The sequence below is a fragment of the Cherax quadricarinatus genome, chromosome 58 (genome assembly GCF_038502225.1).
Source record: "Cherax quadricarinatus isolate ZL_2023a chromosome 58, ASM3850222v1, whole genome shotgun sequence".
NCBI classification, from domain to species: Eukaryota; Metazoa; Arthropoda; class Malacostraca; order Decapoda; family Parastacidae; genus Cherax; species Cherax quadricarinatus.
Window position 1 is genome coordinate 6,667,313 of NC_091349.1, and position 27,307 is coordinate 6,694,619.

The 27,307-nt window shown below is 44.7% G+C and overlaps 1 protein-coding gene across 1 annotated transcript in view; it reads left to right on the plus strand.

Moving 5' to 3' along the window:
* The window catches only part of LOC128698043 (NF-kappa-B inhibitor alpha), a gene marked incomplete at its 3' end in the record, with an annotated part of 57,784 nt that overhangs the window by 10,067 nt on the left and 20,410 nt on the right, over nucleotides 1–27,307 (plus strand). Inside the window, 2 exon segments of the mRNA XM_070097587.1 lie at nucleotides 17,085–17,190; nucleotides 24,315–24,567. Of these exon segments, the coding sequence (XP_069953688.1) occupies nucleotides 17,085–17,190; nucleotides 24,315–24,567 (359 nt within the window).

The following is a 27,307-nucleotide window of genomic DNA, read 5'->3' on the forward strand; positions in this document are numbered from 1 at the left end:
CGTGTTGTGTGTATGTGTAGTATGTGTGTGTGTAGTGTGTGTGTATGTGTTTGTGTGTGTGTAGTGTGTGTGTGTATGTGTAGTGTGTGTTGTGTGTATGTGTAGTATGTGTGTGTGTGTTGTGTGTGTATGTGTAGTATGTTTGTGGTGTGTGTATGTGTAGTGTAATAATAATAATAATAATAGTAATATTATTATTATTGGTAAGGAAACGTGTCGATGTCTTTCTTACATTCCAGGAAAATGCAGTCACCCCGTGTCTTCCCGTGTAATCTGGGCAGCTGTGTCATCACGCCCTCCAGGATGTTCCTAAGATAGGATTTCCCATTCTTGAATCATATCGTTTTTGTCTTACCGGGGTAAGGAGGGGTGTGGAAGTGAACACACATCTTCTTCCATTGATCATTTGTGTCAAGTCCTGCCTTGTAACAATGCTCTCCACTCTGACGTGAGTTTAAGGGGTTTAAGTGAAACCTTGGGGGAGGGAGAGGTTTTAAACCTCAGGGGGGAGGTTTAAATGAAACCTCAGGTGATAAATCCTGAGTATGTATGGGTTGGGATGGATCGAGGCTCAGCCTGTGTAGAAATAATTTGAAAGATTTCGAATCGAAGGGAGGGGGCCCAGGAGCTGAGATTCGACCCTCGTATGTCAACACACACACTCACACTCACCTCTACTTTCTTGCCTGACAAATGCCAGTATATTGTGGTTGGTAATAGTCGCCTACATCCCCCATCCCCACTTTCCCCCATTATTTCCTCTTCCCCCTGTTATTTCCTCCCCCCTTCCTCACAATCACAACAACGTACCAACGCACACGCATGTTCCTGTTGCTATGGTCCCTTGCTCCTGTTGCCATGCTTCTGTTGTGGTCCATTACTTATCTTGATATGCTTTCTTGCTTCTGTTGGCATGGCCCCTTCTGTTGCTTTGCTTCTGTTGGTATGGCCCCTTCTGTTGCCATGCTTCCTTGCACCTCAGACTGAGGGACTGACCACCTCAAAACTACGTCTTCAAGGGTGAGGGACTGATAACATCGTCTTTACATCTCTACTGCTTCTGCTGCCTCTGTACTTGACTGAAGAAGCCTACTGTGTGGGTGAAACGTTTCGGAATAAAGATACCTAATTGTTGGACATGTGTCTTATCTATAAATGGTATGTTAGTGTTTTAAAATTTTATTTTGAGATCTCTGAAGGTGTGCTTACGATGTTTCGGACCTCCCAGGAGACGTTGACGACGTCTCGCTCCTTCACTGGTGACACGGAAGTCTTTGGCGTAAATATTGAAGGGAGAGGTGGAAAATAGGAGGAACAGGAAGAGGAAGAGGAGGAAGAAGAGTGATGATTGAGGGGTAATGATTGACCACACACAGAGAGAGAGACCACGTTGAAACACGGTGCCTGGGAATTCCACATGTGAATATCGACCACGTGTGTTATACCTGCGCTGGAGCGAGGGGTCACGTGTGTTTTGACGGGAGGGGGGCGTTGGTTACTTGTGTTATGTTGACTAGAGAGAGAGAGAGAGAGAGAGAGAGAGAGAGAGAGAGAGAGAGAGAGAGAGAGAGAGAGAGAGGCATCATTACATACATAGTCTAACCGGACATAATATACACAAATAACCTGCACATAGGATAGAAAAGGTTATAACATTTCGGCCCTACGTTTTAGCCGACAAGTCGCCTGTGGATGGTCCAAGACAGAGCGAAACTCTCCTCTGTTCATTCTTCCAGTCACGGTATTATACCTGTGTGTTCAACTTAATTAAGATATGTATTGTTGTTTTAGAGGGAGACGGGTTTGTTTTAAGGGTTTTATCCTAGTGATGGGTGAGGCCCTTTGGGTTTTAGTCCAGGTGTGCTCATACCTGGCAGGTGTGCTCATACCTGGCAGGTGTGCTCATACCTGGCAGGTGTGCTCATACCTGGCAGGTGTGCTCATACCTGGCAGGTATGCTCATACCTGGCAGGTGTGGGAACACCTGCCAGGTATCACGTGACATTCTTTGTTTACATTATTTCTTGCGTTCTGAGAATTGTTAAATTTCGTGTTGTCCTCCGCTTCTGAGAGAGAGAGAGAGAGAGAGAGAGAGAGAGAGAGAGAGAGAGAGAGAGAGAGAGAGAGAGAGAGAGAGAGAGATAATAATCGACAGAAAGAGGAGAGAAAAGAGAGACGGAATGCACAGAGGACAGTAATTCCAGACAGGATAAAAAGGAGAGGACAGAAAATGAGACAAAGAGAAGAAATAAACAAAAACGAAGGTGAGAATAGATACAGAGATGATAATAATGAAACATAAACAGGAGACACAAACAAGGAGAGACCTAGACACTGAAGGCTGGTCACACACACACATAAGCAGTCATTCTTAATAACATTGGTAGAATTACCCACAGTATTAGGTAAAAGAACACAAGTGAAACTAATACGACATTTTTTATTGTGGCAACGTTTCGCTCTCTTCTTTTGTTTGTCTCATTATCGTTTAGATAATAACGAGACATAGCAGACACGTTGATAAATTAGATCCATGTACAACAGGGTATTTTTTATTAAGGAAACGTTCCGCCACACGGCGGCTTCATCAGTCTTATACAAAGAAGAAAGGCGAAGATCAGAAGGAGATTACGGTAATCAGTCCCTCAGCCTGGAGTGGGTATAATCAGTCCATCAAGTTTGACAAAGGCAAGAGTTGGCTGGTACAAACTTACTCATCACGACACAAACAACATTCCTTCGCTCTTGTAACTTTCCCGGAAGTTCGTGTAGATTCTTGCGCAGTGAGACGCTAAAATTCCCCATATTCCTTTTACGTTAATCATCGTCTCTCCTCACCCTTCTTGGTTTAAATCTCAGTAAGACGCATGTGCAACAGTTAGGTATTGCTGCAGACTATGGATCAAAACTCCTCTCCAGGCTGAGGGACTTATCACCTTAACACTACGTCTTCAAGGGTGATGGACTGATTAAATAGTTTTCACATTATTGCTTCTGCAAACTCCTCTGTACTCGACTGAAGAAGCCTACTATGTAGGCGAAACGTTTCGGAATAGAGATACCTAACTGTTGTACGTGTGCCTTACTTATCAACTTGTCGGTATTGTATACCATTTTAATATTCAAATCTCCTTCTTTTCCTCGTTTTGTTGTGGCAGCGTTTTACTTTCCAGGAGCTGTGTCAAGCTGTTACAAACAGTACTTAGAGACAAACCATACCACGGATGGGGATAGAACCCGCGATCAGAGAGTCTCAGAACTCCAGACCGTCGCGTTAGACACAGAAGGGTGTATAGAGTAAGGTGCAAATCATAATATAATCGTTGTAGGTAGTAGTAGTAGTAGTAGTAGTAGTACTCTCCCCACCCCTACTTCTTGTAGGATCTGCCTGGCATGGGCCAGTAGGCCTGTTACAGTGCTCCTTATGTTTACCACCTCTCCTTGCATCCCAGTTCTGGGGGGTTGTGAATCTCACTTCTGGTCCCAACTTCACGTCTTGCACACGCCTAATTGGGGAGGGGGTCAACCTACCTGGAGTTTACCTGGAGGGTATTCCGGGGATCAACGCCCCCGCGGCCCAGTCCATGACCGGGCCTCCTGGTGGATCAGGGCCTGATCAACGAGTCTGTTACTGCTGGCCGCACGTAGTCCAACGTACGAATCACAGCCCGGCTGATCCGGCACTGACTTTAGGTATCTGTCCAGCTCCCTCTTGAAGATAACCAGGGGTCTATTGGTAATTTCCTTTATAGCTGGTGGGAGGCTGTTGAACAGTCTTGGGCCCCAGACACTTATTGTGTTTTTTCTTAGTGTACTAATGGCGCCCCTACTTTTCACTGGGGATATGTTGCATCGCCTGCCAAATCTTTTTCTTTCGTAGGGGAGTGATTTCTGTGTGCACACTAGGGACCAGGCCCTGGTGGAAATAAATGGTATAAAATACCGACACAATGGCAATATAAACACAAATGCAGTATAATGTGATCCTTTATTGACTACGTTTCGCCCACACAGTGGGCTTTTTCAAGTCACACACGGATCTACCTGGGGTTGGAAGGTACGAGAGTATTTATAGTCATGTTCAGAATGTTGAGGTCAGGTGGAGAATGCTGCATCTGATGATGTACCGAGTGGGGTTATAGAGTCTAAAAACTTGGGTAGCTTGGAAAGGAGATTGGATAAGTTTGTGAGCAGACCTTCTACAGTGTTCTTATGTGGGATAGCGATGAAGAAGTTTCTTGGCAAGTGGTTCAGCTATGTTATAGAAGCCAGGCCCTCCAGGATCTTCCAGGTGTAGATTATGATGTATATCTCTCTCGCCTGCGCTCCAGTGAGTACAAGTCAAGTGCTTCCAGGCGTTCCCAGTAGTTAAGGTAAAGGTTCTCTGTACATTCTCTAGATCTGCAATTTCACCTGCCTTGAATGAGATGTTAATGCACAGCAATATTCCAGCCTAGAGAGAACAAGTGGGGCGGGTTAAGTCTCCGGCTCGTTGTGATTCGTCGTCTCTCTGTGCTGTGCCACCCTCACGAGCAGTTACTTGTGCTGTTCCTGTTGCTGTTATTGTTACTGCTGGTATTTCTGTTGCTGTTATTGTTCTTTTTATTGGGATTTTGACATAATGGAGGAACGCTGCAGTAGAGATGTTAGCCCATACTAGGCAGGTCCAGCTCATTTACCCATCCCACACTGCTGCTGTTACACGCACCACACCTCACACATTTCAGTACACTGACATCACATTGTTAGATGCTCTTCATCTCTCTCTCTCTCTCTCTCTCTCTCTCTCTCTCTCTCTCTCTCTCTCTCTCTCTCTCTCTCTCTCTCTCTCTCTCTCTCTCTCTCTCTCTCTCTCTGTACTCGGGCACCTTTCCTTATCTTTACCTCTTATCTCTTTTTTCTTATCTGTTTCCCCCTTATTCTCCCCCTCTTTTTTTTTACACAGGGTTTTACAATATTCTCTCTCGTTAAGTAAAAGAATGAATGCATGAAGTGTGTGTGTGTGTGTGTGTGTGTGTGTGTGTGTGTGTGTGTGTGTGTGTGTGTGTGTGTGTGTGTGTGTGTGTGTGTGTGTGCATGCGCCTGCATGTGCATGTGTGTATACCTGAGGCGGGGGATGGGATGGTCGTAACGACCTTGGTCACCTGACCTTATTTACCCCTGCATCACAAGGTCGTTCCCACCTCCCGGATGTGCACTCCCCTCTCCCTACCCCTACTCTACCCCAAAGCCCACTCCCTCCCCTCCACCATCCATTCCTACCCACACAGCCTCACAATGAACACTCAGTAACACGTAACTTTATTTACGTATAGATACATATAAATACAGTTACATAGATTATCATACTTGACTGGCTTGGCGCAGTGGGTCTGGTGCAGTGCTCCTCCCTTCATAAGTGGATGTGACGTAGACCTGACCGACTCCCGAGTACCGTCTTAACATAAGGAGGAACATTGCAATAGGCCTGTTGGCCCATACTGGGCACGTCTTTTACAAATTCAACCCACTAATAGAATATTTTCCCAACCCACTATAGTCTACTCTAACAATAAGCTCTGATAAATCCACTAACTAGTGTGCAATAACCCGACTAGGCAGACTGTTCCACTCATCAACTACTCTATTTCCAAACCAGTACTTTCCTATATCTTTCCTAAATCTAAACTTATCTATGGAAATTAATGGTATAAAATACCGACACAATGGAAATATAAACACAAATGCAGTATAATGTGATCCTTTATTGACAACGTTTCACCCACACAGTGGGCTTTTTTCAAGTCACACGGATCTACCTGGGGTTGGAAGGTACGAGAGTATTTATAGTCATGTTCAGAATGTTGATGTCAGGTGGAGAATGCTGCATCTGATGATCTACCGGGTGGGGTTATAGAGTCTTGGGTAGCTTGGCAGGGGTATTGGACAAGTTGTGAGTAGACCTTCTGCAGTGTTCTATGTTCTTAGGTGGGATAGCGATGAAGAAGTTTCTTGGCGAGTGGTTCAGCTATGTTATAGAAGCCATTGTTCTGGTTGAAATTGTTGGTTATAGAGATAAGCGATGATTCCAGGATTCTTCTGTATTGAGTGTTGTCTTCTGTGGCTATAAGTCTTGAGTTTCTGTAGTTAATTAAATGGTTGTGTGAATTGCGATGTTGTACACAGGCATTCCTTGTATCGTCAGTCCTGCTTGCATATTGGTGTTCTGAGATACGTGTTTGGAGGTCTCTTGATGTTTCGCCCACATATAATTTGTTGCAGTCATTACAAGGGATTATGTATACCCCTGCAGAGGATGGAGGCTTGTCCTGTCTACTACTGGTGATGTCCTTGATGGTCGTGGTTGTGGAGGTAGATACTTGGAATGATGTTTTGGTAAAGATGTTGGAAACATGTTTGGCAATGGAGTTGGTTGGGAGGACTATGTATCTCTTCTCGGCAGTGTCTTCTCTGGGTGTGTTGAAGATGTTTAATGCCCGCCGTCTGCAGTCTCTGATGAAGTGACGAGGATAGTGGAGTTTAGAAAATACTTGTTCAATTATAGTGCATTCTTCCTCAAGGAACTCATTGCTGCAGATTCTGAGTGCACGTAGGAAGAAGCCTATAATTACACCACTTTTGGTTTTGGTGTCGTGGTGAGAGTAGAAGTGGAGAAGATCGTTTTGGTTGGTGGGTTTTCGATAGACTTTAAAACGAAGTTCGTGGTCAGCTTTGCAGAGCAGAACATCAAGGAAAGGAAGAGTGTTGTCGACTTCTTCTTCAAGTGTGAACTGGATTGAAGGCTCGACCTGGTTGAGCTTGTCTTGGAAAGCTTGAACGTTGAAGCGTTTAGGAGTTATGAGTGATTATGTCGGAGGATCTCACCTTCAAGGACCATAACATTGTATCAATCGCATCTGCTAGAAAAATGACAGGATGGATAATGAGAACCTTCAAAACTAGGGAGGCCAAGCCCATGATGACACTCTTCAGGTCACTTGTTCTATCTAGGCTGGAATATTGCTGCACTCTAACAGCACCTTTCAAGGCAGGTGAAATTGCCGACCTAGAAAATGTACAGAGAACTTTCACGGCGCGCATAACGGAGATAAAACACCTCAATTACTGGGAGCGCTTGAGGTTTCTAAACCTGTATTCCCTGGAACGCAGGAGGGAGAGATACATGATTATATACACCTGGAAAATCCTAGAGGGACTAGTACCAAACTTGCACACGAAAATCACTCACTACGAAAGCAAAAGACTTGGCAGACGATGCACCATCCCCCCAATGAAAAGCAGGGGTGTCACTAGCACGTTAAGAGACCATACAATAAGTGTCAGGGGCCCGAGACTGTTCAACTGCCTCCCAGCACACATAAGGGGGATTACCAACAGACCCCTGGCAGTCTTCAAGCTGGCACTGGACAAGCAACTAAAGTCAGTTCCTGATCAGCCGGGCTGTGGCTCGTACGTTGGTTTGCGTGCAGCCAGCAGCAACAGCCTGGTTGATCAGGCGCTGATCCACCAGGAGGCCTGGTCACAGACCGGGCCGCGGGGGCGTTGACCCCCGAAACTCTCTCCAGGTAAACTCCAGGTAAACATAACGGAGCCAGGTGACAGACGAAGGAATAATGGTGGAGAAACGTTCGGCTTCTAGATGTTCCATGTATAAGTTTGCCAGGACTGCACTGAGTGGCGAACCCATGGGTAGTCCAAAAGTCTGCTGAAAGAGGTGATTTTCGAAGGAGAAACACGTAAAGCCAACACATAGTTCAACAAGGTCATACCTCGACGTTACATCAATGCACTCAAAGGTTTAGCAGAAGACACGACCATTAGGGTCACCACCGCTGATAAAGGAGGTGGTGTTGTTATCATGAACACTGACGATTACAGGAACAAAATGCTCAATCTACTTAATGACCCAGATACCTACAAACCTCTCACAACTAACCAAGTGAACAACCTTACTAAAACTTTCCTTCAAAGGACTCGCCGCATTCTGAGGGGCTCAGAACAAGGGAAGAAACTTCTGCACACCATGCCCAGCAACCCCAGACCTGCCAGAATGTACGGCCTGCCAAAGACTCACAAGCCTGGTATCCCACTGAGGCCCATATCCTCGGGAATAGGCAGTGCTCCCCACCAGCTCTCAGGAATTCTCGCCAAACACCTCTCTAAACTCTTGGGCACTATCAGTCCAGCACATCTCAAACATTCAGGTGATCTTCTCAATCGCATTCGCAACATCAACATCAGGAACAAGAAACTTTCCAGCCTTGACGTGACTTCCCTATTCACCAAAGTACCTACTACACAAGCCATCGATCTCTTGCGCAGGAAAATTGACGATTCACTTGATCTTCCCATTCCAGCCAGCGATTTCATCGACCTTGTTGAACTATGTGTTGGCTTTACGTGTTTCTCCTTCGAAAATCACCTCTTTCAGCAGACTTTTGGACTACCCATGGGTTCGCCACTCAGTGCAGTCCTGGCGAACTTATACATGGAACATCTAGAAGCCGAACGTTTCTCCACCATTATTCCTTCGTCTGTCACCTGGCTCCGTTATGTTGACGACATTCTCCTCATAACTCCTAAATGCTTCAACGTTCAAGCTCTCCAAGACAAGCTCAACCAGGTCGAGCCTTCAATCCAGTTCACACTTGAAGAAGAAGTCGACAACACTCTTCCTTTCCTTGATGTTCTGCTCTGCAAAGCTGACCACGAACTTCGTTTTAAAGTCTATCGAAAACCCACCAACCAAAACGATCTTCTCCACTTCTACTCTCACCACGACACCAAAACCAAACGTGGTGTGATTATAGGCTTCTTCCTACGTGCACTCAGAATCTGCAGCAATGAGTTCCTTGAGGAAGAATGCACTATAATTGAACAAGTATTTTCTAAACTCCACTATCCTCGTCACTTCATCAGAGACTGCAGACGGCGGGCATTAAACATCTTCAACACACCCAGAGAAGACACTGCCGAGAAGAGATACATAGTCCTCCCCAACAACTCCATTGCCAAACATGTTTCCAACATCTTTGCCAAAACATCATTCCAAGTATCTACCTCCACAACCACGACCATCAAGGACATCACCAGTAGTAGACAGGACAAGCCTCCATCCTCTGCAGGGGTATACATAATCCCTTGTAATGACTGCAACAAATTATATGTGGGCGAAACATCAAGAGACCTCCAAACACGCATTTCAGAACACCAATATGCAAGCAGGACTGACGATACAAGGAATGCCTGTGTACAACATCGCAATTCACACAACCATTTAATTAACTACAGAAACTCAAGACTTATAGCCACAGAAGACAACACTCAATACAGAAGAATCCTGGAATCATCGCTTATCTCTATAACCAACAATTTCAACCAGAACAATGGCTTCTATAACATAGCTGAACCACTCGCCAAGAATCTTCTTCATCGCTATCCCACATAAGAACATAGAACACTGCAGGTCTACAACTTGTCCAATACCCCTGCCAAGCTACCCAAGACTCTATAACCCCACCCGGTAGATCATCAGATGCAGCATTCTCCACCTGACCTCAACATTCTGAACATGACTATAAATACTCTCGTACCTTCCAACCCCAGGTAGATCCGTGTGTGACTTGAAAAAGCCCACTGTGTGGGTGAAACGTTGTCAATAAAGGATCACATTATACTGCATTTGTGTTTATATTTCCTAAACTTATCTAATGTGAATCCATTATTGCGGGTTCTCTCTTGGAGAGATATCCTCAAGACTTTATTTATATCCTCTTTATTAATATCCATCTTCCACTTATACACCTCGATCATGTCTTCCCTTATTCTTCGTCTAACAAGTGAATGTAATTTAAGGGTCTTCAATCTTTCTTCATACGGAAGATTTCTAATGGCATTAATTTAGTCATCCTACGCTGAATGTTTTCTAACGAATTTATATCCATTCTGTAATATGGAGACCAGAACTGAGCTGCATAATCTAGGTGAGGCCTCACTAATGATGTATAAAGCTGTAATATAACCTCTGGACTTCTGTTGCTTACACTTCTTGATATAAATCCTAATAAACTATTTGCCTTATTACGCACGCTTAGACATTGCTGTCTTGGTTTAAGGTTGCTGGAAATAAATGGTATAAAATACCGACACAATGGAAAAATAAACATATAAGCACGTTTCGCCCACACAGTGGGCTTTATCAAGTCAGAAACAGATCTACGTGGGTGAAAGGTACGTGAGTATTTATAGGATGGAGTCATGACACCCTACTTGGGAGATTGTCATATGCACCAATCTCCACCTGACTCCATCCTATAAATACTCACGTACCTTTCACCCAGGTAGATCTGTTTCTGACTTGATAAAGCCCACTGTGCGGGCGAAACGTTTTCAATAAAGCATCACATTATACTGCTCATGTGTTTATTTTTCCTTTAAGGTTGCTGCTTACCATAACCCACAAGTCCTTTTCGCATTCTGTACGGCTAGGTTCAACATTCTGTACGGCTAGGTTCAACATTCTGTACGGCTAGGTTCAACATTCTGTACGGCTAGGTTCAACATTCTGTACGGCTAAGTTCAACATTCTGTACGGCTAGGTTCAACATTCTGTACGGCTAGGTTCAACATTCTGTACGGCTAAGTTCAACATTCTGTACGGCTAGGTTCAACATTCTGTACGGCTAAGTTCAACATTCTGTACGGCTAGGTTCAACATTCTGTACGGCTAGGTTCAACATTCTGTACGGCTAGGTTCAACATTCTGTACGGCTAAGTTCAACATTCTGTACGGCTAGGTTCAACATTCTGTACGGCTAAGTTCAACATTCTGTACGGCTAGGTTCAACATTTTTAAGCTGATAGGTGCTAGGGTAATGAACATTCCCAAGATTTAGAACGTTGTATTTATCTTCATCAAACTGCATCTGCCACTTTTCTGACCACGAATTTTGTCTAAATCCTCCTGAAGTTCTGTAACATATACGTTTGAATTGATTATCCTATCTTAGTGTCATCATTGAATTTGCTCATATCACTAGTAATTCCCTCGTCAAAGTCATTGATATATATTATAAACAACAACGGGCCTAAAACTGATCTTTGCGGAACGCCACTTGTTACAGATCCCCACTCGGATTTAACCCCATTTATGCACATTCTCTGCTTCCTATTGGTGAGCCATGACTCTATCCAGGACAGCACTTTTCCCTCAGTGCCATGAGCTGCCACTTTCTTTAACAGTCTCTGATGTTGTACTCTATCAAAAGACTTACTAAAATTCAAATAAACAATATTAATTCTTTATAACGATGAACAGCCTCAACAGCTGTACTGACGAAAGTTAGTAAATTAGGCAGGAACGACTCGTCGTGAATCCATGCTGAGTATCATTAATCAAATTATGCTTATCAAGATGACTTCTTATATTATCAGTTATAATTTGCCTACAATTGAGGTCAGGCTTATTGGGCGGTAATTTGACGGTAACGACTTGTCCCCTGCTTTAAAAATAGGAATTACATTGGCCATCTTCCACATATCAGACACTACACCTGTTTGAAGAGATAAATTAAAAATATTAGTCAATGGTTCACAGAGTTCCATTTTGCATTCCTTAAGAACCCTTGAAAAAACCTCATCAGGACCCGGTGATTTATTTTGTTTCAGTCGGTCTAATTTTTTCATAACCATTTCGATAATGACTGATATTTCATAATTTATCTTCTTCAGGCCCACTATAAAAATGAATTACTGGGGTATTGTTAGTGTCTTCCTGTGTGAAAACAGAGAGACAATTATAAAAAATTAAGCACATTTCATTCTCCTTGTCAGTAAGATGCCCAGAGTTATTTTTAAGGGGACCTAACTTTTCTCTAACTTTTTTCTATAAACTTGCAAAAAAAAAAACTTTTTGAGTTAGTTTTCGAATCCCTAGCAACTTTAATTTTGTAGTCCCGTTTAGCTTTTCTTATTCCAATTTTAACGTCCCTCTTAATGTTAATATATTGATTTATAAGATGACCTTCACCTCTTTTTATGCACTATAAATTCCCTTTCTTTTTCCCTGAAAATATATTTGAGCCTATTATTCATCCATTTAGGGTCATTTATATTCGATCTAATTTCCCTATACAGAATAAATGTACTTTGGGCAGCATGTATAGTGTTTAGAAAGCTCTCATATTGATAGCTCTCTTTCTTACCCCAGTCCACAGTTGATAGTTGTTCTCTAAGCCCATTGCAATCTGCTAAGTGAAAAGCTGGGACTGTTACTGAGTTATCCTTACTACCATACTTTCATTCATTGACTAAATGTAATTGATCTGAGTTCACTTGCACCAAGTTCCTCTGAAATTTCTAAATTATTAACAAGGGTTTCCTTGTTTGCCAGAACCAAGTCAAGCAGGTTATTTCCCCTTGTAGGTTCTGTCACAAACTGCTTCAAAAAACAATCTTGAACTACCTCTAAGAAGTCGTTAGATTCTAAATTCCCAGTCATGGAATTCCAATCAATATGGCTAAAATTAAAGTCCCCTAGAATTACGACGTTATCGTGCCTTGTGGCCCTAACAGTTTCCTCCCACAGTAGTCTTCCTCGGTCTCTATCCAAGTTTGGGGGACGGTATATCACGCCTAAAATAAATTTTTCGTGCCCCTCTGGAAATTCTACCCAAACTGACTCAGTATGTGTTGCAGACTTTATACCCATTTTTTATGTACCAGTTTAAACGATCTCGGACATACAGTGCCACCCCACCCCCCATCCCAATACTTCTGTCTACTTGGAACAATTTAAAACCCTGAATGTAACATTCAGCAGGCATGTCCCGATTTTTCATATTAAACCACGTCTCAGTTATGGCAAAAACAGTGTTACCCGCACTTGCAACTAATCTCAATTTATCTGTCTTATTTCTTGCACTACGACTATTAGTATATGTTTAGTAAACCTCTTCTTTTCTCTTCCTGCTGATTTCTGTTCCTCCAATATACCTGTTACTGTCCTTGTCACGTAGTGCCACAGGCTTTCCATTATTCACCAATAACTCTACCTCATTCTGCCTATAACTGGTTTCCCTAAAACTCACACTATCGCTACACTGAGAATTCATTGATTTTCCACAGAAACCCATACCACTATCTATTTCTAGTTTAAGAGACCTAAGAGCTCCCTCCACTGCGTTAGCCAGTGCTCCCACCCCAAACCTAGATAAGTGAGCCCCATCCCTGGCATACATGTCATTTCTGCCATAGAAGAGGTCCCAGTTGTCTATGAATGTTCCACATTTTCCTTACAGTATTTGTCCAGCCAGCATTTGACACCAATTGACCTGGACAACCATTCATTTCCAACTCCTCTCCTGGGCAAAATACCACATATCACAAGGTTCCCACCCTTCTTCCTAATTATCTCTGCTGCTGTCCTATACCTGCTAATCAGGTCTTTACTTGTACATCTGCCAACCTCATTGCCTCCTGCACTGAGGCAGATAATAAGATTGTTCCCATTACCTTTCATGATATCGTCTAGAAGGCTAACAATATCCCCCATCCCAGCCCCAGGAAAACATATCCTCTGCCTCCTCTTCCTATCTCTAAGACAAAAAGCCCTATCCATAAATTTAACCTGACTGTCCTCAACTATAACAATGTTCTTACCTTCACTGGCCGAGTTCGTCGTGACGTTCTCGATGGTGTTCGTTGGGATGGACTTCATTGGAATGGTCTTCATTGGGGTTTCAAGAGATATTGTCTCACCCTCGTCTGCCAATGCTTCCTTGGTGCTCGTTGTGACGTTCCCAGTAGACAACCCACATTCGTCGGGTAGCACTGAGAATAGGTTCAAAGTTTCCACAGTAGTCTTCTGGATCTTCGTTGTTTCTGCCACTTCATCAGTCTTCTTGATCTTCAGCTTAGTTCCATGTTGCCTGGCCACTGACCAGGTTACCCTCTTGACCTGAGGACTCACAACAGGAGGGTTACTAAGAATCCTCTTGTTTTCCTCTGTCAATTGCCGTATCTCAAGCTTAGCTACCCTAAGCTCCTCTTTAAGCTGCTGGTAAAGTTGTTCAGTGGAGGACATCTTGGTTCAGATTCACAGACAGTACACTAGACACGTCCTCACAGAGCTAAGTACAGGTCACCACTGGCTAAGTACAAGTCATCACTCATAGAAGCTAAAACGTTGTGTAGTTTTAAAAATAGGTTAGATAAATACATGAGTGGGTGTGAGTTGGACCTGATTAGCTTGTGCTACTAGGTCTTATGCTGTGCTCCTTCCTTAAGTGAATGTGACCTGACCTGACTAGGTTGGGTCATTGGCTTAAGTAGGTAGGAGACTTGGATTTGCTGCAGTGTTCCTTTTTCCTTATGTTCTTATGTACGTGACTTGGACCTGCCTAGCATGGGCCAGTAGGCCTGCTGCAGTGTTCCTTTTTCCTTATGTTCTTATGTAGGTGACTTGGACCTGCCTAGCATGGGCCAGTAGGCCTGCTGCAGTGCTCCTTAATGTTCTTAAGTTACTTCTGTAACTTTACCAGGAAAAGGCTGCTTTGCAAGGCACGATACTCAAGGCAGAGTACTCGAGGCACAGTACTCAAGGCACAGTACTCAAGGCACAGTGCTCAGGCATGGTACTCTCACCAAAGAGGATACTGAATATTAAAAAGGTATATTATACCGACAGGTTGATAAGTAAAACACATGTCCAACAGTTAGGTATCTTTATTCCGAAACGTTTCGCCTACACAGTAGGCTTCTTCAGTCGAGTACAGAAAAGTTGGCAGGAGAAGTAGAGATGTGTAGACGATGTAATCAGTCCATCACTATTGAAGACATAGTTTAGGGGATGGAAATCTTCAGCTCAAGATCTTTCGCACTCTGGTGCGTCTTCAGGAGCTATGCAGTGTTGCAACACAGCAACAAATAGGGGGGAAATTCCTTGAGGCAAGGCAAAAGGTATCAACGGTTACCACTGTTACTTTCCGTCAAGTTGTAATAAAGTTGGTAGAATTACCGACAATATGTAAAGTAAAAGGACACAAGTGCAACTAATAAATGTCACATTAGTTGCACTTGTGTCCTTTTACTTTACATATTTCCGTCAAGTTGTAATAAGCAGGTAGAGAGTGCAGGAGACACGACAGTCTGTGCAACATACACTCAGTGAAAAGCCGGGTTACTTGTGCAATAAGCACGCTCAGGGATCAGTCAGCTTAGTGGATCCAGGACTCTTCAGCACCCGACGCTGATATAAGGGGACTTATCAACAGACTCCCCCATCCAAAGTTCCATTTAAAGGAAACTTGACAAGTTTCTTGTAAGAGGAAGTTGAGTCTAGAGGGAACTTGGTAAGTTCCTGTCTCTCACTGCCTCTAGAGAATTACTGGTACTGAAACAGAGAGAGAGAGATGGTAATGCTGGTGCAGTAGTAAGGGGGAGAGCAGAGCAAGACGTCTCATCTCTCGCCTGGACCCATCCTGGATAGATCTGTCATTTCAGCAGAGCCTTCAACATAGGAGGGATGTGGGTGGCCTTACTGTTATGTACAAGGCCAATATTGTCAAAGTACCACACTTGGATCCACTTCGAGGACAGCGTGAAACAAGCTTTTATGCCACAAGACGGGCAGAAAGCAGCAACTTCACTCTGGCTGTACCCTTCTCCAGAACATCACTCCATCTGAGATCATATATACCCAGGATGACTCGAGTATGGAACACATTCGTACAGTATAATGATGTCAACGAGATAAAGTCAGTTGATCAAATGAAAATGCTGGCCCACAGATGGCTCCAACTTCATCCTGTTCCGTACTTGTATGTCTCATAACAATAAAAATGCTTTCAAATGAGCTGATGTAGGTAACAGCTCTTACCTTGCCAATAAAGTTAGGAATCCTTAACCTGTAAATAGCTTGTCAATAAAGCTAGGAATCCTTAACCTTGTCAAACCCTGTGTAAAAGAGAGAGAGAGAGAGAGAGAGAGAGAGAGAGAGAGAGAGAGAGAGAGAGAGAGAGAGAGAGAGAGAGAGAGAGAGAGAGAGAGAGAGAGAGGGTGTCAGTGTGGCAACTCTGCAAGGAACACTTCGGTAAGGGGTTTCCAGGGCAGCAGGTTGCCTGCTGCATTGTTTCCTGCAGAGGTGCAGGTCGCCTCCAGCCCACACCCTGGTGTTCCCTTCAGGGCACTCCCTAACCCACAGGATGGTCGTACGACGATGGAGACGACTCCTCTTCCTCGCATGACATGACAGGACCGTCGTGCGACGCTACGCGGGGGAGAAATTCATTCATTGATTGTTTTTTGTCCAGTGTTGCCAGACGTGCCCTCCTACCCTGACCCCTACCCCTTCCCTTCCTATCTCTCTCTAACCTGCCCTGATGCCCTCCCCCTGCCATTATGCCATCCCCCCAGCCCTGATGCAATCCACCCTGCCCGGATGCCCTCCCCCTGCCCTGCTTCTCCAGTCCTCCCTCTCTCACCTGCCCTCCCTCTCCTAGCCCTGCCCAGCTTCCCTCCCTCACCTACCCAGCCTCCCTCTCTCCACCTCATCTATAACCTACCCCACCATTCGCATCCTTACTCCATCTATTTACTCCCTCCTCTCTCATTCCACTGCCATTCCTCTATCTCATCGCATTCCTCCGGGGAGGGACACGCATTGCCTGATGTGCGTATCTCATTCTGTGTCGGGTTTGTGTGACATGAGAGATATCACCACATTGAGACGATTTGTGTTCTTGTGATCTGGTGTGCTCCAAGTTTCGTGTTCAAACGTTGTGTTTTTCCATGTTCCATTGTGTTCTGTCGTTATATTCTTGTGTTTTTGTGATTTCTGACGTGTTTTATTTTGTTATGAGGTTAATTTCTTGTGTTATGGCACGTTTTATCTTGTTCTGACGTTAAGTTCTTGTGTTCTGGTAAATTTCCGTCTTCTGACGTGTTCGTGTGTGTTCTTCCACGTTTCTCTGCGTTCTAGCCTTAAGATCTTGTGTTCTGAGGCGTTCTTGCGATTTCTGACTGTGTTTTATTGTGTTATGACAAAGTTTGCGTGTTCTGACGTGTTCTTCTCGTGTTCTCCACAGCCAGTTGCACGTGGCGGTAATGCGAGGGTTCATCGAAGTGATCTATCACATTACCAGACTTCTACCACACCAGGCTTTCCTCGACCTGGCCAACCACACTGGCAGGGTAAGTCTACCTTGCGTTCTTATTGTTATTTTGTGTTCTTCAAGGTAGGTATATCCCTGTGTTCTTATTCTGTTCAGGGCAGGTATACCAGGCGTTCTTAATGTTCTTTTGTTCTCTTTGTAGGTAGTGTAGCAACACTGCTGGTGTTCCCACAATGTAACTATCATACAGAATAGTGTAGCAACACTACTGGTGTTCCAACAGTGTAACCATCATATAAATTTGTGTAGCAACACTGCTGGTGTTCCCACAATGTAACTATCATACAAAATAGTGTAGCAACACACTACTGGTGTTCCCACAATGTAACTATCATGCAGAATAGTGTAGCAACACACTGCTGGTGTTCCAAAATGTAACTATCATACAGAATAGTGTAGCAACACACTACTGGTGTTCCCACAATGTAACTATCATACAGAATAGTGTAGCAACACACTACTGGTGTTCCCACAATGTAACTATCATACAGAATAGTGTAGCAACACACTACTGGTGTTCCCACAATGTAACTATCATACAGAATAGTGTTGCAACACACTACTGGTGTTCCCACAATGTAACTATCATGCAGAATAGTGTAGCAACACGCTACTGTTGTTCCCACAATGTAACTATCATACAGAATAGTGTAGCAACACACTGCTGGTGTTCCCACAATGTAACTATCATACAGAATAGTGTAGCAACACACTACTGGTGTTCCCACAATGTAACTATCATGCAGAATAGTGTAGCAACACACTGCTGGTGTTCCCACAATGTAACTATCATGCAGAATAGTGTAGCAACACACTGCTGGTGTTCCCACAATGTAACTATCATACAGAATAGTGTAGCAACACACTACTGGTATTCCCACAATGTAACTATCATGCAGAATAGTGTAGAAACACACTGCTGGTGTTCCCACAATGTAACTATCATACAGAATAGTGTAGCAACACACTACTGGTGTTCCCACAATGTAACTATCATGCAGAATAGTGTAGCAACACACTGCTGGTGTTCCCACAATGTAACTATCATACAGAATAGTGTAGCAACACACTGCTGGTGTTCCCACAATGTAACTATCATACAGAATAGTGTAGCAACACACTGCTGGTGTTCCCACAATGTAACTATCATACAGAATAGTGTAGCAACACACTGCTGGTGTTCCCACAATGTAACTATCATACAGAACAGTGTAACAGCACACTGCTGGTGTTCCCACAATGTAACTATCATACAGAATAGTGTAGCAACACACTACTGGTGTTCCCACACTGTAACTATCATACAGAATAGTGTAGCAACACACTACTGGTGTTCCCACACTGTAACTATCATGCAGAATAGTGTAGCAACACACTACTGGTGTTCCCACACTGTAACTATCATACAGAATAGTGTAGCAACACACTGCTGGTGTTCCCACAATGTAACTATCATGCAGAATAGTGTAGCAACACACTGCTGGTGTTCCCACAATGTAACTATCATACAGAATAGTGTAGCAACACACTGCTGGTGTTCCCACAATGTAACTATCATACAGAATAGTGTAGCAACACACTACTGGTGTTCCCACAATGTAACTATCATACAGAATAGTGTAGCAACACACTACTGGTGTTCCCACACTGTAACTATCATGCAGAATAGTGTAGCAACACACTACTGGTGTTCCCACACTGTAACTATCATACAGAATAGTGTAGCAACACACTGCTGGTGTTCCCACACTGTAACTATCATGCAGAATAGTGTAGCAACACACTACTGGTGTTCCCACAATGTAACTATCATACAGAACAGTGTAACAGCACACTGCTGGTGTTCCCACAATGTAACTATCATACAGAATAGTGTAGCAACACACTGCTGGTGTTCCCACAATGTAACTATCATACAGAACAGTGTAACAGCACACTGCTGGTGTTCCCACAATGTAACTATCATACAGAATAGTGTAGCAACACACTACTGGTGTTCCCACACTGTAACTATCATGCAGAATAGTGTAGCAACACACTACTGGTGTTCCCACACTGTAACTATCATACAGAATAGTGTAGCAACACACTGCTGGTGTTCCCACAATGTAACTATCATGCAGAATAGTGTAACAGCACACTGCTGGTGTTCCTCTAAGTGCATAAACACACCTCTCGGTGTATATATATACGCTTCTCTCAGTGTATATACAAGACCTCGGTGCACATGCACACCTCTGTGTATATACACGCAGCTGTAGGTGTACATACACATCTTGGTGTACATACCCTCTAAGCATATATGCACATTTGGTAGAGAGAGTCACGTGTGTGTGAGGATGGTTGCAGAGTAATATTGCAATCATATGCTCCGTCATCTAGCTGCAGGCGATGTTCTCTTGTTCCCACCTAGCGAGCAGTGAGGGTGGGGGTGTGAGGAGGGGTAGGTGTTTGCGGGTCATTGTCGAGAAGGTAGTAGCCGGTGGTGGTGGTGGTTGTGGTGGTGGTAGTAGTAGTAGTAGTTGTTGTTGTAGTAGTAGTATTACTACTAGTACTACTGCTACGGCTGCTACAACTACTACTACTACAGCTGCTGCTGCTATTATTACTGTTACTACTACTGCTACTAGGAATGGTAATGTTTCAACCGACTGCCTTGAAACCTTCAGTGCTAGTAACTTGGGAATGCAGCCTCCGAGCGACTTCAAACCTGGTGCTTCTGTCTTTTGAGATATTGGTCTCCTCTGGGAGTGAATTAGAGAATGCAACTTTTGATAGGCTTCAAACTTTGAAGGCTGGTCTACCTTACTCAGTGGAAAATCAAATTTTGGATATTAGTTTCCAAGTGATAAGTTGTGAATGGCTCTTTGGATCGGCTTCAAACCTTAAAGGTAGAGTCGGCTGGGCTTATGGGATACAGGGAATACCTTTCTCAGGTCGTGCAGGCCCTCAGCATGTTTAGTTGTAGTGGTGGTGCTAGTAGTTGTAGTTGTGGTAGTAGTTGTAGTGGTGGTAGTTGTAGTAGTTGTAGTGGTGGTAGTAGTAGTTGTAGTGGTGGTGGTAGTAGTAGTTGTAGTGGTGGTAGTAGTAGTTGTAGTGGTGGTGGTAGTAGTAGTTGTAGTGGTGGTAGTAGTAGTAGTTGTAGTGATGGTAGTAGTTGTAGTGGTGGTAGTAGTAGTTGTAGTGGTGGTGGTAGTAGTAGTTGTAGTGGTGGTAGTAGTAGTTGTAGTGGTGGTGGTAGTAGTAGTTGTAGTGGTGGTAGTAGTAGTAGTTGTAGTGATGGTAGTAGTTGTAGTGGTGGTAGTAGTAGTAGTTGTAGTTGTGGTAGTAGTTGTAGTGGTGGTAGTAGTAGTAGTTGTAGTGATGGTAGTAGTAGTTGTAGTGGTGGTGGTAGTAGTAGTTGTAGTGGTGGTAGTAGTTGTAGTGGTGGTAGTTGTAGTAGTTGTAGTGGTGGTAGTAGTAGTTGTAGTGGTGGTGGTAGTAGTAGTTGTAGTGGTGGTTGTAGTACTAGTTGTGATAGTTGTAGTAGTAGTTGTGGTAGTTGTAGTAGTAGTGGTGGTAGTTGTAGTGGTAGTAGTAGTTGTGGTAGTTGTAGTGGTAGTAGTGGTAGTTGTAGTGGTAGTAGTAGTTGTAGTTGTAGTGGTAATAGTTGTAGTTGTGGTAGTAGTTGTGGTAGTAGTTGTAGTTGTGGTAGTAGTTGTAGTGGTGGTAGTAGTTGTAGTGGTGGTAGTAGTTGTAGTGGTGGTAGTAGTTGTAGTGGTAGTAGTTGTAGTTGTAGTGGTGGTAGTAGTTGTGGTGGTAGTAGTAGTTGTATTGGTAGTTGTAGTTGTGGTAGTAGTAGTTGTAGTAGTGGTAGTAGTAGTTGTAGTGGTGGTAGTAGTAGTTGTAGTGGTGGTAGTAGTAGTTGTAGTGGTGGTGTTAGTAGTTGTAGTTGTAGTGGTGGTGTTAGTAGTTGTAGTTGTAGTGGTGGTGTTAGTAGTTGTAGTTGTAGTGGTGGTGTTAGTTGTAGTTATGGTAGTTGTAGTGGTGGTAGTAGTAGTTGTAGTGGTGGTAGCAGTAGTTGTAGTGATGGTAGTAGTTTTAGTGGTGGTAGTAGTAGTTGTAGTGTTGGTAGTAGTTGTAGTGATGGTAGTAGTTTTAGTGGTGGTAGTAGTAGTTGTAGTGGTGGTAGTAGTAGTTGTAGTGGTGATAGTAGCTGTAGTGGTGGTGGTAGTTGTTGTAGTGGTGGTAGTAGTTATAGTGGTCGCAGTAGTAATATTGGTGGTAGTAGTAGTTGTGGTAGTAGTATAGTGGTGGTAATAGTTTTGATGGTAGTAGTTGTAGGTGTGGTAGTTGTAGTTATAGCTGTAAAAGTATAGAGAGAGAGAGAGAGAGAGAGAGAGAGAGAGAGAGAGAGAGAGAGAGAGAGAACCCTGGATTTACCCTTGTGTATTAATTTTCTCTAAGTCTTCCTGGCTCACTCAGGGAGGACTCTCCCTCCGGGGGTTTTCACTACCTTTCAAAACCACTGGTCTTTCCTTGTGGGGTTTTCAGTGTCTGGAAAGTCCCCACTGGGAAAATGTGTGTGTGTGTGTACTCACCTAATTGTACTCACCTAATTGTGGTTGCAGGGGTCGAGACTCAGCTCCTGGCCCCGCCTCTTCACTGATCGCTACTGGGTCCTCTCTCTCTCTGCTTCCTGAGCTTTGTCATACCTCTTCTTAAAACTATGTATGGCTCCTGCCTCCACTACACTTGCTAGGCTATTCCACTTGCTGACGACTCTATGACTGAAGAAATACTTCCTAACGTCCCTGTGACTCGTCTGAGTCTTCAGCTTCCAGTTGTGACCCCTTGTCCCTGTGTCCCCTCTCTGGAACATCCTATCTCTGTCCACCTTGTCTATTCCCCGCAGTATCTTGTGTGTCGTTATCATGTCTCCCCTGACCCTTCTGTCCTCCAGTGTCGTCAGTCCGATTTCCCTTAATTAACCTTTCCTCGTACGACATTTCCTTGAGCTCTGGGACTAGCCTTGTTGCAAACCTTTGTACTTTCTCTAACTTCTTGACGTGCTTGACCAGGTGTGGGTTCCAGACTGGTGCTGCATACTCCAGTATGGGCCTAACATACACAGTGTACAGTGTCTTGAACGATTCCTTATTAAGGTATCGGAACGCTATTCTCAGGTTTGCCAGGCGCCCATATGCTGCAGCGGTTATTTGGTTGATGTGTGCCTCCGGTGATGTGCTCGGTGTTATGGTCACCCCAAGGTCTTTCTCCCTGAGTGAGGTCTGTAGTCTTTGTCCACCTAGCCTATACTCTGTCTGCGGTCTTATTTGCCCCTCCCCAATCTTCATGACTTTGCATTTGGCTGGATTGAATTCGAGAAGCCAGTTACTGGACCACATGTCCAGCCTGTCCAGGTCTCTTTGCAGTCCTGCCTCATCCTCGTCCGATTTAATTCTTCTCATCAACTTCACGTCATCTGCGACCAGGGACACTTCAGAGTCTATTCCTTCCATCATGTCGTTCACATATATCAAAAATAGCACTGGTCCTAGAACTGACCCCTGTGGGACCCCGCTCGTAACAGGCGCCCACTGTGATACCTCTTCACATACCATGACTCGTTGCTGCCTCCCTGTCAGGTATTCCCTTATCCATTGCAGTGCCCTCCCTTTTACATGCGCCTGATCCTCCAGCTTCTGCACTAATCTCTTGTGGGGAACTGTGTCAAAGGCCTTCCTGCAGTCTAGGAAAACGCAATCTACCCACCCCTCTCTCTCGTGTCTTACTTCTGTTACCTTGTCATAAAACTCCAGGAGGTTTGTGATACAAGATTTGCCTTCCATGAACCCATGCTGGTTTTCATTTATAATCTTGTTCCTTTCCAGGTGTTCGACCACTCTCCTCCTGATAATCTTCTCCATGACTTTGCACACAATACATGTCAGAGACACAGGTCTGTAGTTTAGTGCCTCATTTCTGTTTCCTTAAATATGGGGACTACATTAGCTGTCTTCCATTTCTCAGGTAGTTGCCCAGTTTCAAGGGATGTGTTGAAGATTGTGGTTAGAGGCACGCACAGCATCTCTGCTCCTTCTCTAAGGACTCATGGGGAGATGTTGTCCGGTCCCATCGCCTTTGAGGTGTCAAGGTCACTTAAGAGCTTCTTCACCTCCTCCTCAGTTGTGTGTGTGTATGTGTGTGTGTGTGTGTGTGTGTGTGTGTGTGTGTGTGTGTGTGTGTGTGTGTGTGTGTGTGTGTGTGTGTGTGTGTACTCAGTTGAGGTTGCAGGGGTCGAGTCCGAGCTCCTGGCCCCGCCTCTTCACTGGTCGCTACTAGGTCACTCTCCCTGAACCGTGAGCTTTATCATACCTCTGCTTAAAGCTATGTATGGATCCTGCCTCCACTACATCGCTTCCCAAACTATTCCACTTCCTGACTATGTGGCTGAAGAAATACTTCCTAACATCCCTGTGATTCATCTGTGTCTTCAACTTCCAACTGTGTCCCCTTGTTACTGTGTCCAATCTCTGGAACATCCTGTCTTTGTCCACCTTGTCAATTCCTCTCAGTATTTTGTATGTCGTTATCATGTCCCCCCTATCTCTCCTGTGTGTGTGTGTGTGTGTGTGTGTGTGTGTGTTATAGTTGAAATCTCCATTATCATTTCAGTAACCTCCCAGTAGAGAGAGAGAGAGAGAGAGAGAGAGAGAGAGAGAGAGAGAGAGAGAGAGAGAGAGTATACATATTACTCACTGTTAAGACTTTGTGAGCTAAGGATACAACACACAGGTGTGTATCTCACAATATATGTACACTGGTAATTTACATTAATCACTATTTAAGATATTAAAATGTTCTTGACTGGCGGTGAAGAGGTAACATGCAGCCTTAATGACCCTCGTGTAGTAGATAGGTTTCAAACCTCCCCTCCCCCTTATTAGCCAGGTGTGGTTTAGGACGTTCACTCTTGCTGCTCCCAGTACCACTGTCACTGCTTGACTATAAGCAGTGACTTTCCACAAGCACTTCACTGAACGAAGCTTCAGATGAGCTTTAATCCTACACAAGGCTTTAGATAAACCTCCTTAGCACATCCCAAATGAATAATCTGTACAAGTGAACGTCACTGTTTATAATTATTGTTGTTTTACACAGACGGCGCTGCACCTGGCGGTGGGCGCTGGTGACGCGGGCGTGGCAAGGCACCTGGTAGTGTGTGGTGCATCTCCCGTGAGCAGGGATCGTCGAGGCAACACGCCCCTTCACCTGGCGTGTGGTCAGGGTGACGCCCTCATGGTCACCCAACTCACCAGACCCGTCACAGTAGCCGAGGTCATCAATGCTAGGCTCTCCTACGCCCCAGCACACACCGCCGGTCTCCTAGCTGCAGACCTCACCAACTATGATGGTGAGTGTTCCCAGTGGCTGTTTGTGCTAAGTATTCCTGGGTATTCTTCAATGCACTGAGGTATTCTATGTTGGGTGACTGCTGGCTCTGTCGAGAACCTCCTGGATCTCCCGTTCTAGAATGTGGGCCGGTTTGTGTTCAGGATATATGTCGTTGCGGATATGTTCGTTTTATGTCCTCCAGTTGTAGGGAAGTGGGCTGGTCTGTGGTCTGGATGTGTGACGTTACGGACGTGTTCATGTCCTCCAAGTGTAGGGAAAGTGTGATGGGGGTCAGCTAAGCACCTTGAGTCTCCACACGGATCAAGAGTCAACGTTCTCAATGGTGAGTTAGATGCTGGGATGATTACTTCACGGGAATTTTAGGTAAAAACTTGTTTATATTAAATCAGCCTTGTTTATTCTCATGTTTTCCTTCTCACCTACCTTTCTTGCCCTTCTAAATCATTCCTGTTGTTTACAAATCTCTTGTCTTGCCCCTCGTTCATTTCTTGGCCTTCTAAATTATTCGTGCTGTTTGCTAGGGGTGCTGGGGATTTATCCTCCCCATTGCCCGGTCTTTGACCAGGCCTGCTAGGGTGGAAGGCAAATCTAGGCTTAAAACTATTGAGAAGCACATAGGGAAGTGAATTTAGGTGTTCACCGAGTGTAAGTAGAACGTGTATGATTTACCTGTTGTTCTTGAAACAGTAAGATTTACCTGTTATCCTAGTTATTGATGAGACAGAAAGATTTACCTATCATCTTACGTAAGAAAATATTAGCAGTGCTACCTGAGTCTAGATGAAGAAACACCTATTCACTTCCTCTTCTCTTTCCCTTGCCTTCGTCTCTTCCTTCCCTCTTCATTTTCTTCCTCTTCCTCCTCACAGTACCACCATGACCTCCAGGGACTGTCACTGCTCCTACTCTTCCTACAGCCACATCAGACATTGTAACTTCCTGTCTGGTCATTCTGTCTTCCTGACGTCTCTCTCTGTTGTTACTGTTGATGCTGCTACTACTGTTGATGCTGCTACTACTGTTGATGCTGCTACTACTGTTGATGCTGCTACTACTGTTGATGCTGCTACTACTGTTGATGCTGCTACTGCTGTTGATGCTGCTACTGCTGTTGATGCTGCTACTGCTGTTGTTGCTGCTGCTACTGCTGCTGTTGCTGCTACTGCTGGTGGTGTTGATGCTGGTAGTTGCTGCTGCTGTTGCTGCTGCTGTTGCTGCTATTGCTGCAGCTGCTGTTGTTGCTGCTACTGCTGTTGTTGATGTGGGTACAGTTGCTGCTACTGCTTCTATTATTGCTACTGTTACTACTAATACTACCACCACCACTACTACCACTTGTTACAGTAGCACTTGTAGTGTTGGGCACAGTGCCAAGGAGGTGCTAGACTCGGCTTCCTGTGGGTCATTAACGAGGCACTTTTCAGTGCCCCAGAGAATAAGTGCCTATTTTGTCTACCCATGTGTGGGGTAGCCTCCCTGCTACCACCACTGCCCTCCCCGAAGATGGTGGCAGTAGTAGTGGTGGTGGTGGTTAGCGATCAATGATCCTGGTGCAGGTGCACGCAAACGACGAGCAAGGCAGCTTTAAAGGACCATTGCCGGCCAGACAAAGGTCGTTTGCTGGCTGGGAAGGTCGTTGCTGGCTGGAAAGGTTGTTTGCTTTGGGAAGGTCGTTGTTTGGTCTGTGAAGGTCGTTGTTGGTCTGGGAAGGTCTTGCTGGTCTGTGAAGGTCTTGTTGGTCTGGGAAGGTCTTGCTGGCCTGTGAAGGTCTTGTTGGTCTGGGAAGGTCTTGCTGGTCTGTGAAGGTCTTGTTGGTCTGGGAAGGTCTTGCTGGTCTGTGAAGGTCTTGTTGGTCTGGGAAGGTCTTGCTGGCCTGGGAAGGTCTTGCTGGTCTGGGAAGGTCGTTGCTGGTCTGGGAAGGTCGTTGCTGGTCTGGGAAGGTAGTTGTACTGCGCTCTCACACACACACAAAGGAACAGTTGTGGAAAAGCAACACATTTGACATTTTAGTAAGAGAGAGAGAGAGAGAGAGAGAGAGAGAGAGAGAGAGAGAGAGAGAGAGAGGGGGAGAGGGGGATGAGAGAGAGGCAGAAGGGAAGATAATGAAGTGGTACGTTATTCTGCTGGGAAGTTCCCAACATGCACTTGTGTACACACACACACACACACACACACACACACACACACACACACACACACACACACACACACACACACACACGCGTACGTGACGAGCGGGGTTCCACAGGGGTCGGTCCTAGGACCAGTGCTATTTTTGGTATATGATAATAACATGATGGAAGGGATAGACTCAGAAGTGTCCCTGTTCGCAGATGTGAAGTTAATGTCTCAGTAGACCCCTGGCAGTCTTCAAGCTGGCACTGGACAAGCACCTAAAGTCGGTTCCTGACCAGCCGGGCTGTGGCTCGTACGTTGGTTTGCGTGCAGCCAGCAGCAACAGCCTGGTTGATCAGGCTCTGATCCACCAGGAAGCCTGGTCAGACCGGGCCGCGGGGGCGTTGACCCCCGGAACTCTCTCCAGGTAAACTCCAGGTAGTACCAGTAAACAGTTACCAGTAGTATGACTCACTACCAACCGTCTGTGTGAATCACTGACTGTTATTCACGTTGCTGCTGACCATAGCATGTTTTTGAACGCCGCTCACCCCCTAGACTTCACTGGTGGGGCAGTCTTAAGATAGAGAGCAGAGAGGCAGGGCGGCACGGCTTCTTCCCAT